Source organism: Orbicella franksi, chromosome 7 (assembly GCF_964199315.1).
Source record: "Orbicella franksi chromosome 7, jaOrbFran1.1, whole genome shotgun sequence".
In the NCBI taxonomy this organism is placed as follows: Eukaryota; Metazoa; Cnidaria; class Anthozoa; order Scleractinia; family Merulinidae; genus Orbicella; species Orbicella franksi.
In genome coordinates this window covers 31,124,025-31,149,363 of record NC_138151.1, presented here as the reverse complement: position 1 = coordinate 31,149,363, position 25,339 = coordinate 31,124,025, and the positions used below count along the sequence as shown (strand labels likewise).

At 39.5% G+C, this 25,339-nt stretch overlaps 5 protein-coding genes across 5 annotated transcripts in view; 4 read left to right on the top strand and 1 right to left on the bottom strand.

The window, feature by feature from the left end:
- LOC145492016 (peripheral plasma membrane protein CASK-like) overlaps nucleotides 1-5,633 on the top strand; it is a 31,192-nt gene extending 25,559 nt beyond the window's left edge. Inside the window, exon 29 of the mRNA XM_081471331.1 lies at nucleotides 3,746-5,633. Within this exon, the coding sequence (XP_081327457.1) occupies nucleotides 3,746-3,922 (177 nt within the window). The 3' untranslated portion in view covers nucleotides 3,923-5,633. The remainder of the gene's footprint in view (nucleotides 1-3,745) is intronic.
- Nucleotides 5,634-6,641: 1,008 nt separating this feature from the next.
- Nucleotides 6,642-13,678, top strand: LOC145492611 (hydramacin-1-like). The gene is made up of 4 exons (XM_081472041.1): nucleotides 6,642-6,902; nucleotides 7,178-7,250; nucleotides 12,767-12,848; nucleotides 13,327-13,678. The coding sequence occupies exons 1-4, from the start codon at nucleotides 6,900-6,902 to the stop codon at nucleotides 13,433-13,435; spliced, it is 267 nt and encodes an 88-aa protein (XP_081328167.1). The 5' UTR covers nucleotides 6,642-6,899; the 3' UTR covers nucleotides 13,436-13,678.
- A 1,061-nt stretch (nucleotides 13,679-14,739) lies between these two features.
- Nucleotides 14,740-18,488, bottom strand: LOC145492610 (uncharacterized). Its single transcript, XM_081472040.1, has 3 exons — nucleotides 18,158-18,488; nucleotides 17,087-17,164; nucleotides 14,740-16,450 (listed from the first exon to the last, which is right to left on the bottom strand). The coding sequence occupies exons 2-3, from the start codon at nucleotides 17,154-17,156 to the stop codon at nucleotides 16,173-16,175; spliced, it is 348 nt and encodes a 115-aa protein (XP_081328166.1). The 5' UTR covers nucleotides 17,157-17,164; nucleotides 18,158-18,488; the 3' UTR covers nucleotides 14,740-16,172.
- Nucleotides 18,489-20,659: 2,171 nt separating this feature from the next.
- Nucleotides 20,660-25,339, top strand: part of LOC145492013 (uncharacterized) — a 43,037-nt gene continuing 38,357 nt past the window's right edge. Inside the window, exon 1 of the mRNA XM_081471328.1 lies at nucleotides 20,660-20,753. The gene's annotated coding sequence lies outside the window, so the exon portion shown is untranslated. The remainder of the gene's footprint in view (nucleotides 20,754-25,339) is intronic.
- LOC145492014 (uncharacterized) overlaps nucleotides 22,485-25,339 on the top strand; it is a 22,792-nt gene continuing 19,937 nt past the window's right edge. Inside the window, exons 1-2 of the mRNA XM_081471329.1 lie at nucleotides 22,485-23,717; nucleotides 24,672-25,339. The exon at nucleotides 24,672-25,339 is cut by the window's right edge and continues 276 nt beyond it. The gene's annotated coding sequence lies outside the window, so the exon portion shown is untranslated. The remainder of the gene's footprint in view (nucleotides 23,718-24,671) is intronic.

The following is a 25,339-nucleotide window of genomic DNA, read 5'->3' as shown; positions in this document are numbered from 1 at the left end:
GGTAGCTATCTTTGACATGGCTTAAAGCTAACTAATATCTATCTATCAGATAGTTAGGAAATAGATTGACTAGCTAAAAACTAGCTTCCTGTGTAGATAGTCAACAGATACTTAGATGGCCTATCTATCCACTAACTTGTCTATCCAAAAACCACCACTAATGTAGTAAGCCAAAACCTAGGCTTTCTGAAGACTAGTCCTTACATTGAACAATAAACACTATCCTATCTAGTAAAAAGATAGCCTATCTGAAAACTACCCATCACTCATATCGCACTGTGATAACCTACCCAAAACCCAGAGATAGTAAAAAGATAGCAGCCAATCTAAAAAATTATCCATCACTCATGTACATGCAGCACTTTAATATTTACCTAACCAAAAGCTTTCTTAGTCACAGGTGGTGAAACTATAGCTAACTATTGAAAACTCTTCATTATCCATTTTATATGGATCTTTGATAACTGCTCTTCAAATCCTAAACCTAAGTGAAACCTCTGTATTTACATACTAGGAAAATGTATAAATAACTAATAGTTTTATTTAAACCTGCTACAGTTGTACATTAAAATTTAATACCAAAAACCAGGCACATCCAGATGCAAAAGGAGGACAAAATCTGGCTGGAAATGAGTTTCCATTATGTTGCGATTTATCACAAAACTTACTTAAATTTAAGATATATCTTTCTAAAATCCTGTTTGAAACACTTCTCAGCTACTTAAATTGGAGTCTAGTAAATGTTTACATTCTTCAGTAAATTTTCATGAAATGTAAACAGATTTCATGACCGGAAAAGCACAAAATATTCTTGACATGAATTTCAAATTTCAATTACAGTAATTTCTTCATGAAAGTATTTTTTTCAATTAATTTTATCCATGAATCATGGGTTTTTCAAATTATGGCAAGACTTATGTACAAAGGTCTGGAAGTGGTTAAAAGTAATTTTCCGTAACCTAGCTGTGAATTATATCTGCTGTTCTAAATAACCTCTATTTGCATAAAGAAATGCCAAATTATAAAGGGCCTTTGGAACACTGCCCAATTAAAGAGAACTTCAACCACCCTAATGAAAATAACATCAGTCTTTTGCAACTCAAGTAATAAGTGGCAAACAAATGGTCTTGATAATGTAATATGCACATCTAACATAACCTCAAGAGCACCACCATCAACCTGAAAATCAAAAAGGTGAAGGATGTTGCTTTTTGATATCTTGTGTTTTAGGTGTTGTATACTACATATGTATGCCCAGTTGATCCTAGACAAGATATACACTACATATATGAGAAGTATATGTAAACTACATGAGAGAGCTCACATTTATTGCACTTATTGTACTTTTACAATGAATGATTTTCCCAACACGAAATTGTTCGTATATTGTTGCGTTGAATACAGTTGCTTTCATAACTCCTTTAGGAAATGAACATTTGAATTCACGAAATCAACAAGACTTAACAGTGTGTTAAAGCATCTGCATCTTCTGTAATCTTCCACGATCAATTTAACCGGCCAGAACGTTTCCAGTATTTTAAGAACCGTCACAAATTATGCAAGAAAATCAGTTTACCTTGGAAAGCTGCAGGAACCATAACCTTTCTGTAAACTTGACGAGTGTAAGAGAAACCGCCAGCTGCTGGCAAATAGTTTGATTGCCACACTGTTTTGCCGACGAAACTTCATACTTTTCCACCCTTACTGGGATTTGACTCAACTGGAATAACAACGGACATCTGTAAACAATTTGTGACTGCTTTCCAACGTAGAGCAAGGCTATATAATAACAGAGAGCTTTGTTATCGAATCCTAACAACATTGACCACGATCTTTGCCCGCCATTTTGGTGTTTCCGTCCGATCCCATAATCCGTCGGTCAATCTGATAAATGAATACTTTTGACCAGCAGATTCCCTTTCCAAAGGAGTCGGTTATTTGCGCGCAATTTCGAATCCAACATTGTCAATAGCAGCAAGAAGCATGGAATGATTTGTCCAAGTTCAAATGAGTATCTTGGTTGCTTCGGTGAAAGAAAGGCAAGTCGCAGAAAAGTAAGTATATCATAATTGTTGCTCAACATTACAGTTAGCTGCTCAATCTTTGAATCGAAATCAATGTTGTGGCTGAAGAAATTTCGTTGTTATATTTATTTCGCGATCACTGAAACACAAGAAAAACGTTTGTTCTCCTGATTTTATTAGCACCCGTAACGAAGAAATTATTCACACGCATTTCCTATGTATGAAATGCTTGCATAATAGCTTGTTAGTGTGCTTTTTGAAGAGGTAACTTAAAGTTTACACTGAATTGATTTGAAGCTACAGATCACGCTCGATACACTTCACTACCGCATTGCCTACATACTGCTCACTATTCTTTACAAAAGAATACACTCCCGATCAATTGATTAATGGAAAACAATGTTAATTCTAGCGCTATTTATAAGAATATTTAGCTTCAATTGCTTCATTGCAGAGCAGAGGGGAAAAAAAAGGCAAGAATAGCGGCCCTCGATCCGAAACGAACACATTAAAGCAGAAAACGGAGGTGGCGCAGACGGCAGCTGAGTCCTGATTAAAATTCTTGTTATCTTTGATGTGGACTTTAAACAACAGCTCGTAATTCTGGAGCCTAAATTCATATCTTTTTGAATTGAAAATAAAACCTTTCACTGTCCGAAATGAAACTGCAATTTTTGTCTCCATCCTTTGGCGTGGTTTCAAATCGTTATTAATAATGACCTAGCTGTGAATATTTCATTTGTGTACTTTTCTGATGCCCTTTACTCTGTGATCCTTTTGTCTGTTATGTGTTTAAAGTTACTATCCAATCGTTACTTTTAGCTATCAGACATCTAGTTAATTTCTTGTGAATTATAAATAGACGGCCATTTCTGTCCTGTCACCTGACAAGGGGGATCAGAAATTCTGAATCCTTTTAAGAATTATGGGTAGATGACCGTTTTGTTCTGATAAGTTATGCACTGGGGGATCAGAATTTTTGAATCCCTTTAAGTCATGTGGGATCAGAAATGCTGAAATGTTGTAGAATTATAAATCGACAGCTCTTTCTATCATGTTAGCAGATTTGGTGGGGAAGGGGGATCAGAAATTCGCAATACTTTTAGAACCATGAACAGATAGCCGTTTTTGTCCCGTGAGGTGGTGGGGATCAGAAATTCTGAATGCAGTTAGAATTATAAATAGATGACTGTTTCGCTCTGACGGGTTGCGGACTGGGGATCAGTTTTTTGAAACTATTAAAGTCTTGGGGGATCAGAAATTCTGAATCCTTTTAGAATCATAGATGGATGACCGTTTTATTCTGATAAGTTGTGGGCCGGGAGATCAGAAAATCTGAATCTCTCAAAAAAGGAAAGCGCGATGGGTGCACGATCTTTTTTATATTAAATTGTACATTTTGGTGAAATTGGATGTATTGTCCCTGGCGGACTCAACTGAACACTTCTTTTTCTCCTTCCAATAAGCCAAAACCTTTCGGAAACACAAACTTTTTCGGCATCAAATACCAGTACCCTTCGGAATTTTTCCAAATTGGAATGCCACATTTTAGTTTGGAAGGCGTTGAAAACTACTCAAAGCTAATGATAATAAACCAAACATGAACCTGAATGATTTGGACGGGAAAATTGAAACTGATTGCAAAATCCCCAGGCTCACTCTGATTCTCTTGACAAGCTTGTCATCTTGTGTTGTTGTTGTTGTTGTTGTTTTTGTTACAGGACGAAAGTCTTCAGCGGCTTGCCAAAGACTCGGACTCACTCCGTCAGACTTATGGACATTTGTTCGATCTGACAATCGTCAACAATGATATCGAGGACACCATACGCCTGCTGGAGGACGATCTCGAACGCCTCCGAAGAACACCCCAGTGGGTACCCGTGTCATGGGTGTATTAAGCCCCCCGCCTCCCTTCCTGCGAATTATGCGAGTATGACGTGGCGTAATCCATCTCTTCCCATTCCCCCTCTTCCAGATCGAAAATAACGTCACTAGACCCACTCCCTCTGCGCCAGCTGTAAGACGAACTAACATTTACAGTCATTCCACTTATACACAATCCCACTGCTGGAGTTTTGAGTCGTCGCCTGCCTGTTCCGTTAGGATCAGTTCATGTCCATCCACCAATCACGTGATAGCCTCGATATCCGCGGAGTTCTACAAGGGGCACTGGGCACCAGGGCGGGAGTTTTGAAAACCTGCTGTCTTGTTGTATAGGGGAGATTCAGTCTCACTTTGAACTGCTATATACCAGTAATAATTGAAAATTTATTTTGTGTGCGACGGAGTAGCAAGTTTCACACTCTCAAGTCTTGGTAATATAGTCACGGAAAACGGAGTGATAGCCTTGAAGAGGCTATCACACTTCATTTTGTACAGATCTTTGTAGTATTACTGCATTAGGATTGTAGCTGTTTTCTCTCGCAGATAAAGTTAGAAATAAAATTGCTATGAAATACGCTATCCCGTTCTTGCTCAGTTTTTAACTTGGTTAATTTATGACAGATGTTATGTTGGGTTCCTCAGTGCTCGACCAGTCACCGTGTAAGAGACATGTCGTATGTATACAAAGTTAACACAGGCACGTGCCGATAAGTTGCACGTGTGTTTGTTAGTTCTGATTGGTTGGCAAGTCTGGAAGCCAACAAAAACATGTCAAACCTAAGCAAGACTTTAAGCTAAGAGTAGCGGCAAGTCGCAACGCATGTTTAATAGAACTTAAGTTTTTCTCCCCTTTGATTGCAAAGGCTGAGTTGTTTATCTTTGCGAAAGAATTGTTTATTTTATGAATGGAACCAGCATTTGGACTGAGAAAAAGGATTGAGAATTTAACCGTGTTTTCCAAGTTCTAGTAAATGGGTTTACACTTGCGAAATTTGTGTAAAAGGCAAAGATTACTGAATTTCTTAATATAAGTTATATAAAATTATATCTTCTCTAACAATTCTACATGAGTGAGTTGTAAAGCCTTGGCCATGAAAATTATTTTTGCTTTTAAGTTAAATGGTCCAAAAAATAGACAAAATAAGCGTTTTTATGGTGATTGTCTGAGGTTCAATTTCCTTGCAAAACGTCAATCTTCGAGCGTTTTTTTTTTTTTCCTTTCTTTTTTCACTGAGATCGTGTTTAGATTCGCAGGAAAACGAAGCACCGTTTTAAAATGGCCATTAGCAGCATATTTAAGAAGGGGACGTGGTTTCTTCTATTTGTTTTGTTTGTTTGTTTTTGGTAGCTTGGTAGCTTGCATGTAGATAAGGCGTTTGGTAACACACTGAGTAAACCCTCGCTATTTTGAACACGGTATAATTTAATGTGCCATGTCTGTGGACTTAAAAGCATCATTAAATAAAACTGGCCCCTACAGCTTGGTATGAATGAACGTCAATTAGCATTGAATATTTCTCGAGATTCGCTCGGAGTCATTCGTTGTAGTCGATTTAGGGCTTATCTTGTAAATCATGTCACATTCAGTGGTAATGTAAATTGGAGCGGGCTTCTGGCGCGGTAAAAGTTCTGAATTGAATAGCATTGGTAGATGAAACTCGCTTTTGTTATTAACTGTTTTTATAGAGGGATAATTGTACAATAAAGTATTTGGAACATGTAGATAGTATGACTGTTTCCTTTATTTTGTATTCCTCTCGCTTAACCTAATTTCAAACGTTAGCCTTATTCCCAGGCCTCGATATTTCACCGCCGTCCGTCTGGGTCGGGTCTCTTCGGTCTAGCGAGAAAGCAAGGCTATTCGTGTCGGTTACGTCACCGAAATGCTGCAATGGAAATAGGACAAAAATGAAAGCACAGCAAAAAATATTTCAACAATTGGCATGTATATTCCCCTGGTTACTCGGGAGAAATTGTTTTTGGTAATAGCCTCGGCAAAGTCTGAATAATTGCTGACAATCAAAGGCCTTCGTTTCAAATCTTCGATCAAAATTAATGTAAGAACTGCGAGACTTTGGAGTCACCTCAAATTCCCGCTCATGTGTACTGTAACGACATCGACCAACAATGTTGGCAATTTTACTTCGCCAGCTGTAAGTTTTCAAACGGAAGCCTTCAGAAAAGTCACCTTGATTTACTGAACTGCTGCTAAGGAAGCTATGTTTCTAGCCATGCGAATCATATCTAGAGATCTCGAACCTCTATTGATAAGCTGGGTTTGGCAGTGATCGCTACATTGAGTTCGAACCATGTTCATGTTGGGTTGGGTCACTAGACCAAAGTAGAAGAAAAGTAATTTATCAAACACGAAAGATCGTGTTTGACCGCATTTTCATACACCGAGAAGAGAGTTGAAAACACGACGCGTGGCGGAGTATTTTTTGACAAACTTCTTGCGTGTTTGATATATCTTCTCAAACAATCGAAACTAAAACTAAGGAAGCAGAAATCGTAAAGATTATGCTAATTAAGATCAGATATCCAAACACCGTCACGGTCATGATTTAATGACTTATCTAAATCTCAAATATCAACATTTTTTTTTACATTAAAAGCAAAGTCAATAGTTAAAGAACGTCCCAGGAGAGAAAACATCTTCTGGATTTGTTGAAATTCAAGGTATTAGATAAGTTGAGCTAATATAACGACGCATATTTTAAATCATAATTCTCTATCGATCTCTGGACTGTCATAAGGACATTGCGTCACGATGGGGTACGAAACTGATATTAGCCGTGAGCAAGGTCCGAGGCTTACATCCTTGTTTTCCCAGAGAAGATCGAAAGCTTGACGCCACGGTATAAATGATAAAAGCTAAGGTCTGTATCGTCAGTCAGCTCAAGTACACCATTGCAACCGAGTCTGAGGCGCCACCTTTGGAAACTTGGAAATTGGAACCGAATAGAACGTTCTGTTGCTTCACGAGAAATAATGGTACATAAGTTTGTTTGATAATCCTAATTTCATTGATCTCTATTTCTTCGAGTCACTCACGGTAAGATAGAAAAATGAAATGATTTAGAATTCATTTGCATGTCTGTCAACTATCGAGCGAAACAACTTTGGCTCCAATATAATTTCATGGACTGACGGACTCAAAATTCTATGTCAATAACTGAAGAGCTGATGAATGCCAATGAAAGCTACGAGCTGTCAGTAGTAAATAGTCAGAATTATCCGTTTGCTTATTTGATCTTTTTTTTTTCCAGGCTTTTCGTGTTGGATCCTGTTTGCTTGTGTTGTTCCTAGTTTCCGCCATGATGCAAATCTCAGTGGTTGAGGGTAAATGAAATATTCTGTATTCCAACCCCTGAAGTTAAGTCGAAAGCTGGTTTATTACTTGAATTTCTAGAATGGTGTTCGTCGGAAAGGGCAGCATACGTACGTACGTACCTACCTACCTACCTACCTACCTACCTACCTACCTACCTACCTACCTACCTACCTACCTACCTACCTACCTACCTACCTACCTACCTACCTACCTACCTACCTACCTACCTACCTACATACATACATAAACTTTATTTAAGCTCGAATTTCAGAGTAGCTTGACAAGCTAATATTTCCGAGAACAAAATATTTGATAACGAAAAATTTAAAACAGCACTTTATGCATTTATATTGCTGTTCATTATATATAGCTTAAATATCCAAGACCTGTAAGACTTTTTGTGACACTGACGGAGTTGCTCGTCGAAAGTTTAAGGGAGTGGAAAACTCGCACTTTGGTACAAATTCAATTTCTTACGTTATAGTTACCGTAGCAGAATAAACTAGGAAAAATATTAAGTTCTTTTTCATTGCAACGGCCGTGAAAATGACCGTGAAGCAAAATTATAAATGCGATGATTTAGTTGATAGAAAATCACAGGCTATTCACACAATCGGCGTACGACGCGAGTTTCTTTTCCATGTGTCCGAATTTTCGAACTGCCAGTATCAGAGAGTTCTTCTCGTGATGAAATACAAAAATATATTGAAATCAGTGGATATTAACCTCTCTCCATGACATGCAGAAGTTCGGGCGTTCGTTATGTAAGTTTTTCAGTCCTGATTGTAGTTACAGTTCGAAAGCGAGAGTCGTTTTAAAAAGAGTTCGCTTGAAATCACTTGAACTGAAATGCAACGTTCATTGAAAGGCTGCCATATTTTTCGTTTTGCAAACCTTAAAAAAGAAACAACAACAACAACAACATAGCTTTCTCCTAGATTCTACTCAAAATTTGAGGACCAAGACCGAATAAATCCTGAGATTTCCTTCATTTATCGGCATTGTGTTTTGTCGTTATCGAAAAAGATTAAGTCTTTGCCCATGACGGAACATACGGGGCTTCTACTGTAAGTACCGCAGAGAAATGGTGGGAAATTTTCCTAGCATTCCTTACATACTCTCACTAGGGTTCTTCGTCTTGCGGCCAGGGAAGACGTGATCATCTGTTTCAGTGAAATGTCGATAATAAAAATAAACCAGAAAGGGCCGATGGAATATGAGACAAGTTTTAAAATGAAGTCACGATATTAATAGCGCTTTAAAAGTAAATAGTGCGTTCGAGTCATTTCCGATGCTTTCAAATGATGGCGGACTCCACCGACGCCAATAATCTTGAACAAAACAAGGTCATTGTATATCGGATCACGTCTAAACACACGTGAAGAAAGACTTGGGCAGGAAATAAACGTGACCGGACAAAACCGGGGAATGCCAATAAATCAAGTAATGATGAGCGAATTACACAACATGAACCTTCCTCTGCTTCTCTCCCTGAGCCAAGTTTAGATCTACGAACTGAACTTAAAGATACCAAAGTGCCTAAGAATGGATGTTGAGCGCGGCGAGCAGATGTAAATGTCTTGTTTACCCAATGAAAGCCATCACAATAAACTCTGAGCCTGCATCGAGATGCTTGTCCGGGCGTAAAGGAACGTTTGATTAATCAATCTAAAACAGATCTTGAGGAATAAAAACCCAGATGATCTGGAATACTTGTCTGAGTATGTCGTTGGCAGTGGGAGCCACATGCAGTATTATCAGGCTCGGCAATTGAAGTTATTGCGTAGAAAATATCGCACAATTACACAGCCGAGGGAAAAAAAAGCTCGAGGAGAAACTTAGTACATGGAGCTAAGATAGATTGTCAGTGCTTTAGGTGACCATGCACGGCTACCAATGGCTTGGCCAATAACTTGGCCAATGGCTCGTACACGCAACGAATCGTAAAAGTCCGTAAGTAACGACCTCCGGAAAAAGTGTTGTAGGTGCGGGAATCCCAACGAATGCTCTCCTGACTTTTTAAAGTTGCTACTTTTAGCCCTCCCCCAAAACTACACACGTGTATTTCATTTGTGGAAGTCTATTGATTTGGATAGTGCTTGAATAAGGGAGTCTTGCGCATATCAACTCCCTTTTCTTTAGTAAGTTCTCGCGCGTTTAGAGATGCGCCATACTCGCGGCTTTGGTGTCGGGATCTCATGTTTACTGGACTTATTAAAGATGCTAGATTTAGCCCTTTCTCAAATCTACACACGTGTATTTTACTTCTGGTAGTCTGTCGTTCTGGACAGTGCTTGGGTTGGAGATTCTCGCCTATTTCTATTTTTTTTCTCGCGTGTTTCCGCGCGCTTAGAGATGCGCCACACTCGGGATCTCGGTGTTGGCACCTCATAGTATGCTTACTAGACTTTTTGAAGATGCGAGATTTGGCCCTTTCGCAAATCTACACACGTTTATTTCACTTGTGGAAGTCTATCAATTTGGACAGTGCTTGGGTACGAGATTCTCGCCCATATCATCTTTCTTTTCTCTCGTAAGTTCTCGCGCGTTTAGAGATACGCCACACTCGCGTTTTAGGTGCAGGAATCCTAACTAATGCTTACGTAACTTTTTAAAGATGCTACTTTTAGCCCTCCCCCAAATCTACACACGTTTATTTCACTTGTGGAAGTCTATTGATTTGGACAGGGCTTGGGTAAGAGATTCTCTCCCATATCAACTTTCTTTTTGTTAGTAAGTTCTTATGCGTTTAGAGATGCACCACACTCGCGGTTTTGGTGTCGGGATCTTAAACCATGTTTACTGGACTTTTTAAAGATGCTAGATTTGACTCTTTTTTAAAATCTACATACGTGTATTTCACTTGTGGAAGTCTGTCGCTTTGGACAATGCCTGGGTTAAAGGTTATCGAACATCTATATCTTTTTTTCACTCGCGTGTTTTTTTCGAATTAGTTTAGAGTCCCTCTGACTCTGAAATATCGCCCCAAGTTCCTGGAAATCGACCCAAAGTTGATCAAAATTACGCTGCATGTAGCCCGGTCTCGGCGAATTTCTATTCACTAAGTGGCTATATTTCGGGCAGATTGCTCAAAACCAATTGTTAAAAAATATTTCGTCTGTCCATTTCACTGAAAACCAAAGTCTTAGAATTAGTTTAGAGTCCCCGGGACTCGGAAATATCGCCTAAGTTCCTGGAAATCCACCCAAAGTTGGTCAAAATCACTCTTTGCGTAGCCCGGTTTCGGCGACTTTCTAGTCACTAAGTGACTATATTTCTGCCAGACTGCTCATAACCAAGCGATCAACAAATTTTACTTTGTCCATTTTACTAAAAATCAAAGTCTTCTCGAATTAGTTTAGAGTCCCTGGGACCCGGAAATATCGTCCAAGTTCCTGGAAATCGGCCCAAAGTTGGTCAAAATCACTCTGCGCGTAGCCAAGTCTCGGTGACATTCTAGTCACTAAGTGGCTATATTTCTGCGAGACTGCTCGTAACCAAGCGTTCAAAAATGTCTCCTCTGTCCATTTCACTGAAAACCAAAGTCCTCTCGAATTAGTTTAGAGTCCCTGGTACTCGGAAATATCGCCCAAATTCCTGGAAATCGACCTAAAAATGGTCAAAATCACGCTGCGCGTAGCCCCGTCTCGGCGACATTTTAGTCACTAAGTGAGTTAAGGAGGGGCGATATTTCGGCCAGACTGCTCATAACCAAGCGTTCAAAAATTTTTCCTCTCTCCCTTTCACTGAAAATCAAAGTCTTCTCGAATTAGTTTAGAGTCCCTTGGACTCAAAAATATCGCCCAAGTTCCTGGAAATCGATCTTAAGTTGGGCAAAATTACGCTGCGCGTAGCCCGGTCACGGCTACTATGAGGGCACTGTCCAAATTGATAGACTTCCACAAGTGAAATACACGTGCGTAGGTTTGAGAGAGCGCTAAAAGTAGCATCTTTAAAAAGTTAGGTAAGCATTGGTGGGGATTCCCGCACCTAAAACGCGAGTGTGGCGCATCTCTAAACGCGCGAGAACTTACGAGGGAAAAGAAAGTTGATTTGAGCGAGAATCTCCAACCTAAGCACTGTTCAAATCGATAGACTTCCACAAGTGAAATACGTTTGTGTAGATTTGGGGGAGGCCTTAAACTAGAATTTTTAAAGAGCCCCGTAAGCATAGTTTGGGATCCCCACACCAAAAAGGCGAGTTTGCCGCATTGCTAGACGCGCGAATAACTTGAGTGAAAAAAAGATATAAATGGGCGAGAATCTTTAACCTAGGCACTGTCCAAAACGACAGACTCCCACAAGTGAAATACACGTAAGCAGATTTGAGAAAGGGTCAAATCTAGCATCTTTAAAAAGTCCAGTAAAATTAGTTTAAAATCCCGACATCAAAACCGCGAGTGTGGTGCATCTCTAAACGAGCGAGAACTTACTACAGAAAAGAAAGTTAATAGGGGCGAGAATCTCTTACCCAAAAACTGTCCAAATCAATAGACTTCCACAAGTGAAACAAACGTGTCTAGATTTAGGGCAGGGCTAAAAGTAGCATCTCTAAAAAGTTAGGTAAGCATTGGTGGGGATCCCCGCACCTAAAACGCGAGTGTGGCGCATCTGTAAACGCGCGAAAACACGCAAGAGAAAAAAATATAAATGGGCGAGAATCTCCAACCCAAACATTGTCCAAAGCGACAGACTACCACAAGTGAAATACACGTGTGTAGATTTGAGAAAGGGCCAAATCTAGCATCTTTAAAAAGTCCAGTAAGCATAGTTTGAGATCTTGACAACAAAACTGCGAGTGTGGCGCATCTGTAAACGCGCGAGAGCTTACTAGAGAATAGAAAAATGATATGGGCGGGAATCTCTCACTCAAGCACTGTGCAAATCGATAGACTTCCAAAATTGAAATACACCTGTGTAGATCTGGGGGAGGGCTAAAAGTAGCATCTTTAAAAAGTTAGGTAAGCATTGGTTGGGATCCCCGCACCTAAAACGCGAGTTTGGCGCAACTCTAAACGTGCGAGAACTTACCAGAGAAAAGTAAGTTGATAGGGGCGAGAGTCTCTTACCCAAGCACTGTGCAAATCGATAGACTTCTACAAGTGAAATACACGTGTGTAGATTTGGGGCAGGGCTAAAAGTAGCATCTTTAAAAGCTAGGTAAGCATTGGTTGGGATCCCTGCACCTAAAACGGGAGTGTGGCGCATCTCCAAACGCGCGAGAACTTGCGAGAGTAAAGAAAATTGATATGGGCGAAAATCTTTAACCCAAACACTGTCCAAATCGATAGACTTCTACAAGTGAAATATACGTGTGTAGATTTGAGAAAGGGCCAAATTTAGCATCTTTAAATTTTCCGTGCATGCCTGCCCCTTTAATCATGTTTTTTAACACGAGGATCTCCCCTATGGGGCCAGGAGCACGTCACCGGCGAGGGGCCAATACAATGGCTTATATTCGAGGAGGTTGTGATGGGGGTAACATTGTTTTGTCTTTATAGAATGACGTTTGATTGTGTTCTAGGTACTTGCTATGAAACTTGGAGCAGATGTTCCCGGTGGAGTAGGTGGGGGACTGGAAGATTGTGGAAGAGCTGCAATGACCGGTATAAATTCCTTTCTTCGTCACACGTTGAGTTTAAGAATTTCGTAGATTGTCCAAGTCGCAGCATCAGTCGAAAGTTTTTCAGTTTAGTCCTGTTCCCTCCCTTTGTTAAGCGACCGGGAGCATGACAGAGAGCCCGAGGACTAGGTTCAAAAATTTGCAAAATTTCGTTGTTATGGAAACATCAAGTTCCATGAGACCCATAGCAAATTATTTTTAAATATCAGTGGAGTAAAGCCACAAAGGTTTGTGGCCTTGCCGACTTAAATGTTTTGTATTTTATTTATCTTTATTTAATTTTATTGTAAAACCTGGTTTTGCAGCCTTGTTGCTTCACATACCGTATTTTCCCCCATATTCAACATATAGTAAAGCTCTAAAATAGTGTCAAAAGCTCTCAGTATCAGTATCCTTTGTCTGTACTAGAAAGGAGTCGGCCTTAGATATTGCTTTACTAGTACTTTACTTTAATTTCACAGGTGCAAAGAGCTGGGTTACACTGGGGGTAGTTGTCAGAGGTGTCCAAGTACCTGCTGGATGAGCGACAAGGCTTGGCAGTGCAGGTGTTATGGAATGGGATTCTGCTGATTGAGGCCAGCTAACATGGCCGGGATCTTGCAAACAGGAGACTCGCATTATATTGAAGCTTAACTCTGATTACAGATAAAAAAAAAGACTTAATCCACTTTTTTACATTGGTGTAGAAATTAGATTCCGTGTTAACTGGTAATTGTGCAAGGAATTCCAGCCGGCTTTGCTTCTATGGCTGTGGTAATCGAGTTATATAAAATGTAGCGATTCAGTAATAAATGAAAACTTGTCCAAAAGAAACCCTTCCACTTGTTATTTTTAAGACGATTTTAGTGTTCAGGGACTTCAGTCGGAGAGATATAAGCGCACAGAGCTACAAGAACCACTTGCAGAGGTGCAAGAACAAATCATAACTAGAAGCATAGCATGCAACCGGTGCCAAGTGGCCGGAAAACATGCATACAAAAAAGTAAACCAGTGCCGAGCGCGGGAAAACATGCAAGCAGTGTCAAGCGCTGGAAAACATGTATGTAAGCATCCAAATTGAAGTCAAGAATTACAACCATGGGCAGTTGTCTCGACCCGGTTGGATCTCGATCGATCAGCACGGTGTAGCGCAAAAATGAAATGCAAACAGCACGAAATATCTACTAAATGCACAAGGTAATGACCTTAGATGAAACTTGGAAAATGTTTGCGGATTGGTCAACGTCACATACGCAACGCGCGACCGTAAACAATAGGCAAAATCCAGAATACCATGTTGTTCTCGCGATGAGGAGATTGTAGGAATACCATAGCAACAGTAAAAACCTTTTAACAGCCCCCCTTAATTTAAGCTTTAAGTGCTTAGAACTAAAAAACGAACTTAGTGACCCTCATTTATTTTATTACCGAATTGTGATAAACATGATCGACGCACCTTTTGAAAAAAATAATGTCTAGTGGGCTCATACTGCGAAAATCTTGGGCAATACTCGGTCCATTTTTCTTAGCAGGCTTTTACCGTGTTTGGAATTTATTGTCACGTTTTTTTATTTTCGAAATCTGTTTTTCGTTCAAATCGCTGTTCAGTTAATCTTCATCTGAACAAAAAAGTTCATAGTTAACGTCCCCGTTTTAAGATTGCTAGAGCTTCCTGTATTCTCGATGCAGAACTTCGACGTCGGCAATTGTGTACCACGAAGGTCGCCATATGAATCAGCCGTCGCTCCAAACTTCAGCGACAGGGGTATTTTGCCGAACGCCGAACGCCGAACGCCAAATGCACTGTTTGCTTGCGGTTTAGTTCACTCATGTTTGCTTGCGGTTTAGTTCACTCATGTTTGCTTGCGGTTAGTTTTGTTTGTTAAGGACAGCATTATATTGCATATGGCCCAGTCCAACAAATAAAAGCTAACCGCAAGCAAATATAAGTGAAACTAACCGTAAGCAAACAGTGCATTCGGCGTTCGGCGTTCTGCAAACTACCCCTTCCGTAACTTCAGTGGAGTTTGAACTGGTCTTCCGTAGGACAATTTACAATTTTTCTCTAATATAATACTAGACACGAGAACTGGATTATGATATCAAGTCATTCCAGTAATTTAAATGACACCTTCGAAGCATTCTTTCATTTGGGTACATTGCTGTTCTAGTTTATAGTCTTTCATAGACCACCATTCAAAATGTGTCCTTGATTTCGACTGACAAGATGACCGTACAAGTTGTTGACGATCAGAGCGAGTTGCGTTTCCCTTCTCCGTCGTGGTCGCCCTCTCCGTCTGCTACCCTGCGAATTACACCAGGGGGCTTGCCGGGCAATGCAGTCCGTCGGTCGTCTAAGTGTATGGGCTATTCGTGACCGTTTCCTGTTAATGGTCTGCTCTTTCAAAGGTGCTTGACCCGTGATGTCCCACAGGTTATGGTTACTGCTGGTAGAGGGCCAGTTAATACGGAGGATTCTGCGCGGCATCTATTTGTAAAAGTATGTAGTTTTGTCACGATCTTCTTAGTCAGTCTCCATGTTTCAGGACCATAGAACAATACAGACGTTACATTAGATTTAACTAAGCCCTTGGAGAATGATATACGTCATAACAATAACACCCGTACATAGTTAAGAAGTAACCATCGACACTGTAAACGCAAAAATTGCTTCGACTGACAAAGCTTCTGTTTTGTCGATATCTCTCAGTATTAACGGGCAAGCTTGTTTTTAGTTTATCCAGAAGTCTGACTAGACTCTATTTTGCAAAATTGAGTAAAAGGAATCCAACAGAAATTTTCACAACTTTGAGTGAAAATACATTGCTAGATGGCTGGTAGGCGATTCTGGTAGTTTGATTTTCTTGATTCCCCCACCGTCTCTCACAACCCCCCGGGCACGACCCCAACTGATGATATCCGGATATGGCCCTGAAACCACATACAAGTGTGTTCAGTGTGTGTGATCCCAGTTACTATGTCTGCTGGCTGGAAAATTTTGACAGAAATTTTTCAGCGAGGTAGTCGAGTACGATAATAGGGAGAAGCTGACAGATAAAAATTTGCCAGAAACGGCCCGCTGTGTTTCCCAGCCTAGTTCAGGGTTGGTTGATATCGAGCTCGTTGAGACTAGCATGGGTCTCAAGAATTTGTGTACTGGAAGTTGCAATTTCAAAACGGTCCTAGGATACAGAGGGTCTTGATCTCTTGGTTTTAAAATTGTCATTTACTGAACAAAATAGCTCAAGAACGGATTCCTTCGCTCTCTATAGTTACATAGCTTTTATTGTAACCATTTCCCCCTCTTTACACAGGAATGCATACACAGTCATCCAGAGAGAGGAAGCTCAGGCCTACAGTTTGGCTTTTTGCACATTGCTACGACACAAGATCCTTTGTTGGCTTTACAATAAGCTTTGTGTAGCTGGTATTCGGTTTTGGCCACACATCCACGATGAAATTCAAAACCGTCACCTTTCTTGAAGCTGCCCACCGCACAAACCTCATTTCTCTTGCAATCCTCAAAGGTAAGGTTGTTCTCACAATCCTCCTGAGCATTTTCTCCTTCGGCATAACATTCTGGACACCCGAGTGGCTCCACAAGCCCTGGGAATAAGTTTACCAGTCAACTTCAAAGAGCACTAGATTTACGAACTAACTATAATTGTTTTGCTTATATTAAATATTATTAACCGATTTTTCCTCGAAATTTCCTCACGATTCAGGTCTACAATATTGCTAACTTCTTGTTGCACTGTCCAAAAATGTTTGGTAGATTTATCGCAATATTCCATAGAATGTTACTTGTTTACAAATTTATTCCACAACTTGTGGGGCGAAGTTGGCATGGCAGCCATCTTTCAGGTGAAAAAGTAGTTATTACTGGTCAGTGGTCATCTGAATTGCAACTCTTGAAAGCGAGGCTTTGCGTGATATTGCGTTCGAGCGACAACAAAACAACAACTCAAAAACAATTAGAAACAATGAAAATTTAATCATGTTTCAAAACCATTGCCGCCGTCCACGAAGCCGAAAACATTCACAAGGTTCAAATAAAGTTTTCTGATTCTAGCTGGATTTCTATTCGCTGGCTCCTGACAGTCTCGACAGTTGACTCTACTGGAATGGCTTTTCTCGAACGCGCGTTGAATATCAACTTTTTGTGGCAGTAAAATTCAGTGACAATTCAGCGAGTATTGTCAGACCATTTAACTAAGGTTTCTATCAGTAACACGAACTAACCTTTTCCGCTCTGCACGAAGCAAAAAGTGAGACTGGCCAAAACAAGAACCAGCGAGTGCACCAACATCATCACGATTCCTGTTTGGCAATATTAATAACAATAAACAATTTGGGCGAAGAGATGATTTCAGACTGTAAGTAAATAATTAATGACATGACTTTTTGCGGTGTGGTAAATTTACCTCATAACATAGCCTCTAAAGCGTGAGCATGAATCATTCGAGTGAAATGAAAGAACATGACTCCGAGGCACCGAGGACTAAAATAAAAAGAGCTCAAATCGAGGCTGAACAAACCATTCCCCTTAGCCTTAGCGCCATGAGAGAATTTGAATATATTGACACTGGCCTATTACTATACAATCTCGATAGGATAGGAGAATATGGATAGTAAACCAAGCGCTGAATAGCTCTATTCAAGAGGGTGGATTGATGCGAGGAAAAAGAACTACCCAGAATTGCGTCATATGCATGCCGACTTGTGTGTGTAATGCAAATGCGAAAAGCTAACCGTGAACAAGGGCTAATGGTTAAAATCACCTCGTATCCAAAAAGTGCAAGTGGAATAAGTGCTTTTATTACAGGAAAACCCCCCAAAATATTGCATTGTTTAGAAGGTTTCTTTAATCTTTTTCCAATCAATTCTGTCGCGACACGATTTTTCTTCGGCTGCTATTGTTTGATGTGGTTTAATGGCCGCTTAGCCAATTAAAGCTGTAAAAATCCTTTATCCAACACTGCAGGGTTTAATAAGAAGCGTCAGCAGGCTGAAGACCACTTTGATCTTTGGTTTGTTTAAAAGTTAGACAAGTATTTTTAAGTTTTCATAACTATTATAATTATAAAATTTGACTACACGAAACCATCGACTGATAGTCTCTCTGAATCATGGTTTAGGTTTATCGCACTGATTGTTTTGAATTTTCATCGGTTCGGTCGAGAATCGTTAAATTTTGTTTTGTTTTACACTTTAATTTCCCACACAAAAAGGTAATTTATGCCATATTTTAGAGAGATAACGTCGTAAATCGAGAAACAGGCAAACTGAATTTGTGTGTGTGTCGCAACTCACCGTCCTGTAGTGCTTCCACGATCACTTTGGTCCTCTTAAGTCTGCGAGTAGTTAGGTTTTGATTAGGATCTGTCCGTGTGTAGAAAACTGGATATATACGGCCAACCAGCGAGAGTTTCTCTTTATTGGTAGGGAACCCGGCTAGTTATGTATGTCTGCAACATGTTTTTTACCGGAAAGATGAATAGATTATGGTTATGTCTATGATAAAACCAAATTTTAATTAAACTCTTCTGTGAACTTAATGAAATTGAAAACTGTAAAGCAAATCACAATATTATAAAACCAAACATGATTATAACCAAAGATGATTACAAGGGTAACGACCAATCAGTCGCCTATGAAATATTATCCCTAAAAAACGCAATTTTGGAAACGGATTTACAGCTTTTTATACATAGGGGCCTAAGTTAACGGAGAGGAAAAATCCTGAGAAACAGTTATATTGTTTAAGTTCATCTTAATTCATGTTATACGTTTCGATTGATATTTTTTTCATGTGAAACAAGCACTACTTAAAAAGGATGTAAAGTGATTAAATGTTATTTGGGAAAAATAGGTTGCTCTTTTTATTGAACCTTTTATTGCTATATTGTCTGCATTCATTTATTTAAATCTCTAATAAGGAAGAAGAGACTTAACTGAATATTTGAACAACACGAGATTTGTTTTTCATTAAACTTTTTTCATGTCATTATTCATCTGACATATTTCTATGGACTCAATCAGGACACAGGAAGGACGGAATGACAGAGTGTTCTTACGCTTATAATGCGCACTGTGATTGGATGTGGTCTTAGATTATAACGCGAGGTGTGATAGGTTGTTTATTTGCTAGCTATAGAATACACTGTAGCGGACTAAAAAGCGACCGCCTGTTATTTGCATAACTGATGCGGACACTCGAGAAAGTTGAGCAAAAAAAATTTTCCAATCTTTCCAACAAGGGCAAAAGCACTAGGACGAAAAAAGACCAAAGCTGCTCTGTGGTATCCTGGTTTGATCGCTTTAGAACCAAGCGGATACAAATTGTTGTGTGCGCGTAAGACGAAAAGACATTAATGCCGGAAGTTTGGATAACAAATGGAAAAGACCCTCAATAACAATGGGAATAAGGCAGTGGAATAATGAATCCTATAAAAATCTGATGGTTTGACGGAAAATACACGTGAACACTCTACTCGTTGTCCGCAGTCTTTCGCCCTGTATGGCGTTGAAAAATCCCGCAGCTTGACGTAGAAAGGCTCACCCAACGTATTTTGCGCAGTTATTCGTGAGTTTTTATACATTTGAAGATTTTTAAAAATAAAATTAGATTTGAAAAGCAAACATTTCTCTTTGTTCGGCTTTTTATTAATAACCTGACTCAAAACACACCTAGTTATCATATCAATTATGATGTTCGTGGCATGTGGTCAGGGATTCAATTTGTTTGTCATATACAAAGGCCTTCTTCGAAATATAAGAATCTCATTTGTACGACACCGCACAAAACTCTTAGTACACGGGACGCGTGCTACATATGAGCCTTGACCCTGACATACATTTGCTACTCTCACGTAAATTTTATTCTCCCTTCAGCTCTTCTTCGCCGCTGGGAGCTTCTTGTCCTGGGCACCATCTCATGTTGTCTTCATGGACAGTTTCTGGTCGGGTGGGCATTCAAGGACATTGCAACATGAATGCGATTGGTAATTTGCTCCCTTGGCATCCCATAATAGCTATTTGAAACAATAGAAATCAAAATGGCCGCCATATCGCCGAAAAGATTCATTGACACCTGTCAAACAAGGTATCCGCTGACCAGCATCAGGTGACCACATCCCGGGCGCAGGTTTAGAGCTCATCGAGGTCACGTGTTTTTTGAAGTTGAGCGCTAACCAGAAATGGTTTTCAATTGGATCGCAGGCTCAAGCTAGGGGGTTTATTCCTCGGTTTTCTCTTTTGTTTGGTCAGTTCCGATATGAAACACTCGAGAAGTGTTTATAGTTACACAAAGGCTAGAACGCTGCTTGCAAAAAATTATAGTCTGCGATTTGTAAAGTACATTTGGCTGATACTAAAACAAAATGTACCTTAAGCATAGAGTCGGAAGGTAAAAAAGAAAGTTTCTTGAGAAAAAAAATGAAATTGAGAAAAACGTCATTTTTGCGCAGGAGTATTATAGTTGAAGTTAAGAATAGACTTGTCTTCTGCGGTCCTAGTTTTTAGATCTGGGTAATTAATTGTCTCTAACATAGAATATTTAGTCCTTTTATCGCCAGCTAAACTAGTCGAATATTATGAAATAATTTTAACTGGGCTTTTATCGAGTTTCGTTTACAATCATAAAATCACGAGCCATGTCAGTGCGCTGATCTGTCATGCATGAAATGAGGGGAACCCCCCTCTCCCGATTTAATTTGTTATTCAACCACCTGTTTCACTTTCTGTTGTGTCCCAACACACGGAAAGGTAAGTTGCGCAGAAGTTGTTCGATTCAGAAACTTCAACTGTTCAAATGCTTTAAATGTAATTGTTGTAATCTTTTCTCCACAGACTACCGAGTCATCTGAATCATAGTGTTTTGTCTGATCAGCTGAGGTGAAGGTCTGAGGTAGCTATTCTATATGATTGTGCATTTTCTCTGTTGACACATTTTCACGTGGGGGCCAAACCACCCCCCAAATGTTTCGTCAGTTCTTGGGTATATCACATTATTTCGCATTACTTAAAAAGTATTGACTCTTTCTACACCAAACTTGGCAGATGAGTAGGAGACCCATTGCCAATTATATTTACGTGAAAAATGTCAGTAAATGTCAAAGTTGTGACGTCACAGTGATGACGTCATGTTTTTTGCCACTTTTGAAGTTTTTAATATACATATTTTTTACAATGTGTTCGAAAGAGCACATCAAGGGGAGTTGAAATCTGAAAACATTTTGTCCATATCACAAAAATTAAATGAAATATGGCATTTTTAATCATGAAAAATAACTCTGCAAAACATGGGGTGCCCCCCTTGAGAAAAATCCCCAAATTGGAGCCGTAATTTTGTTCCAGCAAATGCAGCTATGTTGCACATGTGATGTGCCAGATGACTAAAGCAAAAATAAAGAAGAAAATCGGGATAAAAAATTATCCCTCTAGTGTTATTGCGTTAAAATTAGTTTTGTTACGTCCTAACCTGTGACGTCACCCGTTTTTTACCGTTAATACCATCTTAACAAAGCCGAAAATCAAATTTCTAAAACCATACGATTTTTGACAACATCAAGCTTTTTATTTTTCTAGATTATTAGGCTTCCTAGAGAAAAACTGAAAAAAATAAACCAGAGAGACTGACTTAAGAAGGACAGTATGGTTAAACAAATTCCGGGGGGGGGACAACAGAAAAAATATTTAATTTACCATATCTCGAAAAATAATCATCATAGCAAAAAACGGTTTTCGGCATTTTACTCCTCAAGTCAAGGATTTCCAATGACATAATCTTTACATCAGATTTTACAAAAAATTATAGCACGTTTTGGTGACGTCATCAATTATGACGTCATAATTTGACATTTTGTCACAACTTCCAAATTAAAATAAACTGGAGAACAAAGAAAGCTCATCTGTCAAACTTGGTTCAGAAATATATAAACCAAGCAAATATAGCCTTCATGAAACATTAGGGGGGTGGTTTGGCCCCTACTTGTTTGAATCCATATTTACTATCTATATTTTAGATCTGGTTTCTCGTGGGAAATGAACTGTGCATATTTTACCGAATAATTGAAAATGCTTTAATTATCTAATGTAAAGAAAGTCCTAAGCTCTCAGACGTGAAAACTCTGTCGAGTTATAAACTTAAGCATAAACATAACACAACGTGCTGCCCCGGAAGTCGAGACATCAGTAATAGTGGCTTGTACTAAAACCGCCCAGGAACGGCGAAACGCTGGAATGCCGGAATACATAAACCCGGAACACAAAATTAGTACAACCCAGAACGCATAAAAAATCCTAAACGCGGATCACTTAAACCCGAAACGCCAAAACAAACAAATAAATAAATAAATAAATAAATAAATAAATGAATGAATGAATGAATGAATGAATGAATAACCATTTGGAATTCTAAGGTCAGGACACACACAAAAAATTCAGGATTTCCTGAAGTTAGCTGAACTTTCCGCAAAGGCAATGCGTTGTTCAGCGGTCCCAAGCTAAAGCATTTCATGATCAGAATTCAACGGAATTACAGAAAGTACTTCACAGTGTATTCCCACAGAAAAACTGCATCAAATTAGAGTTATATGAGGTTTTCCTTGCCAACGTGACAAAATAAAATGTTGAACCAAAACTGCGACAAGGTCTATCGATTGTTCAGTGGAGATCTCCACGGCCAACGCCAAGGTTTACAGGATCTTAAATTGAAAGCATTAAACCCTGCACTGGACTGAAGCCTGAAATCTTCGATCTCTTTTTCGTGGATGTCAAGTCGCTAGCCAAAAAAAACTGCTAGCCTTTCTTCTCCTGGCTTGTGGGACTGAAACTAGCAAACATGATTGGTAAAACAATGATTAATTAGGTGATCTATATCCCCTTGTACATCTTGAATGAAAAGAAACCAGCTAGCCAGCTCACCTTGTGGAAGAGCCCTCCATCTCTCGATGAAAGCCCCCCAGGGGGGAGGGGGAAGTCTCGTGCGAAAAGGTCGGGGATACTGTCGTCTCGCTTGGGGTATAAACCAAGGATTCTGGTCTCACTTACGGTGTTGATGACAAAACGCCACTGTTTTTAGCTGTCAAAGTAGTGCACTCTAAGAAATAATAATACAAGAAACGCTCTTAGCCTGAGGGCTCCTTTCTCGATCAGCAGCTGGTAATCGAGCTATTTCGTTTCAAGTGGTATCTTTCAGGGGTCAAATAAAACTCAAGCTACGCCCAGACTGTTCTCCTTTGGGGGTTCAATTCAAATTTTCCGACGAGCATCTTTGATGCCCATCTTTGATCTTTTCATCTGGGGATGAAAGCACACTTGACTGTAGTAGATACATTATCATAATTATATTTTAGCGGGAAAACATCACCACATGTACACAATTTCTCTTGCTTGAAGCGTCTGTTTTAGTGCTCTAAGTATTCTAAGTCGCGGGTTTAAGTAATCCTGTTCCTGGTTTTAGTACTTTTGTGTTCCCGGTTTTATTAATCCGGCTTTAACGTTTAGGATTTTTATGCTATCTGAGTTTTAGTAATTTTGTGTCTATGGTGTTAGTATTCCGGCGTTCCGGGTTTTCCGACGTTCCACCGTTCCTCCGTTCCACCTTTCTAGGTTTCAGAACTAGCATTAGTAGTCCAGTTATGCATGAAATAAGGGAAACCCCCCTATTTAATTATTTATTATTCAACTTTCTGTTTCACTTTCTGTTGTATCCCAACACACGATGAGGTAAGGTGCGCAGAAGTTCTTCGATTCAGAAACTCCAACTCTTCAAATGTTTTAAATGTAATTACTGTAAACATTTCTCCATAGGCTACCGAGTCATTTGAATCATAGTTTTCTGTCTGATCAGCTGATGTGAAGGTCGAAGGTACGTGTTCGATACATAACAGATTCGCAATCTTTGCTGACGCATTTTGAATCCATATGCATTGTTTGTATTTTAGATCTGGTTTCTCGTGGGGAATGAAGTGTTCGAATTTTGCTTAATAATGAAAAATGCTGCTGCTGAATACATTTTTTCTACAAGTTACTCAATCATATGTATTTCATATCCAGAAAATGCGAAAGCGACCACTCGATATCACTGAAGTTTATTGAAGGTCCTACTCAGTTATCAAAGGGTGACTGTCTGTATTTCGCGGGGAAAGGAGGCAAGTTAGGTGATCTAAGTGGAACTATGTCGTGTATTCGACTTTTAGCGGTGTTAATGTGTATTTTGTTAATGACGTTACTCGCCAGTGACTGAGAATTGCTCATTGTCAAGATATATCTTTAAAAGTAATCAAGTGTGAAAAACAAAAAGTCTGAACGAAAACAGTTCACAAGCTGTTGTAGGAGTTTCTGTGCTATTCGCAAAGTAGCCTGCGAGGAAGCTATCTGTACACCTCTTCTCAACAGGGGTGGAGGGAAGGAGAACGAGAGAGAAAGTGTCACGGATTGATCCTCTATCAATCATTTAGCGTTTTGGTAATTTGACAATAAGGTTGCATTCATAATCAAAGACGAGAAACTTACTAAAAATACTAACAAGTGCAAAGAAAATAATCAAGCAAGTAACACACAGGCGACTTTTCGAATCCTTTCTCGTACACCATTGATCACGTGCACAAGTCAGATTAACATTGTGAGGTTACTAGCCAGATGGGCTGATCTTTCATGGAAGGAGGGAAAAACCCCTAAGTTGATTATTTGTTATTCAAATTTTGGTTTCGCTTTCAGTCGTTTTCAATAGACGGTAAGGTTATTTGTGCAGAAGTTACGCCGATTGAGAAACTCGATCTTTTCTTTGCGTGCAGTGATTTATATTAACTTTTCTCCTTAGACTACCGAGCTGAGATGAAGATCTGAGGTAGGTGTTCGATACCATTTATGTATAGTCTGTGTTTTATGTCGCTCGTGGGAACGAACTCTTGAAGTTTAATCTACTAATTAGAAATGCTTTAATTAGTGAATGGCAAGAAATTGCTTAGCTTTCAGATTTGAAAACTCTGTGGAGCATAAACAAAGCACTGCAGCGGAAGTACGCACTGCAGTTTCCATTAGGGATACAAAACTTTTGGTCGGCCATTTGTGACTGAGTAAGTGCGTCAAACGTATTTTTTTATAAGCGACTAACCTTGAAGGTTTTGTAAAGAAGCACATCGTGCCTTTATATGACTGTGTAATGTAATGTCTCCGATATGCACTAATGTATTTTCAATTTTTGACTTGTGTTGTGACTCGTGCCTTGTTGAGTGCATTTCAGTGGTGGTGGGGAGGGTCGGAACATTTGCGTGTCGTGGCTTTTTTTGTTTAAGTTAAGCTCCTTTTCGCCATATTGTCCCTCTCGTATAGAACTTAAATTCACGTGTATTACGGTCATACTCTCGCAAGGTCACGAGGCTCCTTAATGTGTTTAAAGTAAGAGGGACCCCCTAACGTCTGACCTATTGTTACTATTGTGCAAATCAGCGCTCTCGAATTGTTTCCTTCGTCCGCGCTCGTGAGAAT

Excerpts from the sequence above, each read along its gene's own strand:
- LOC145492611 (XM_081472041.1), top strand. Across the intron at positions 7,251-12,766 it reads GCAAATCTCAGTGGTTGAGG|GTACTTGCTATGAAACTTGG; the intron begins GTAAATGAAATA and ends ATTGTGTTCTAG. Across the intron at positions 12,849-13,326 it reads TGGAAGAGCTGCAATGACCG|GTGCAAAGAGCTGGGTTACA; the intron begins GTATAAATTCCT and ends TTAATTTCACAG.
- LOC145492610 (XM_081472040.1), bottom strand. The coding sequence starts at position 17,156 with ATGATGTTGGTGCACTCGCTGGTTCTTGTTTTGGCCAGTCTCACTTTT. Across the intron at positions 16,451-17,086 it reads CTTCGTGCAGAGCGGAAAAG|GGCTTGTGGAGCCACTCGGG; the intron begins GTTAGTTCGTGT and ends ACTTATTCCCAG.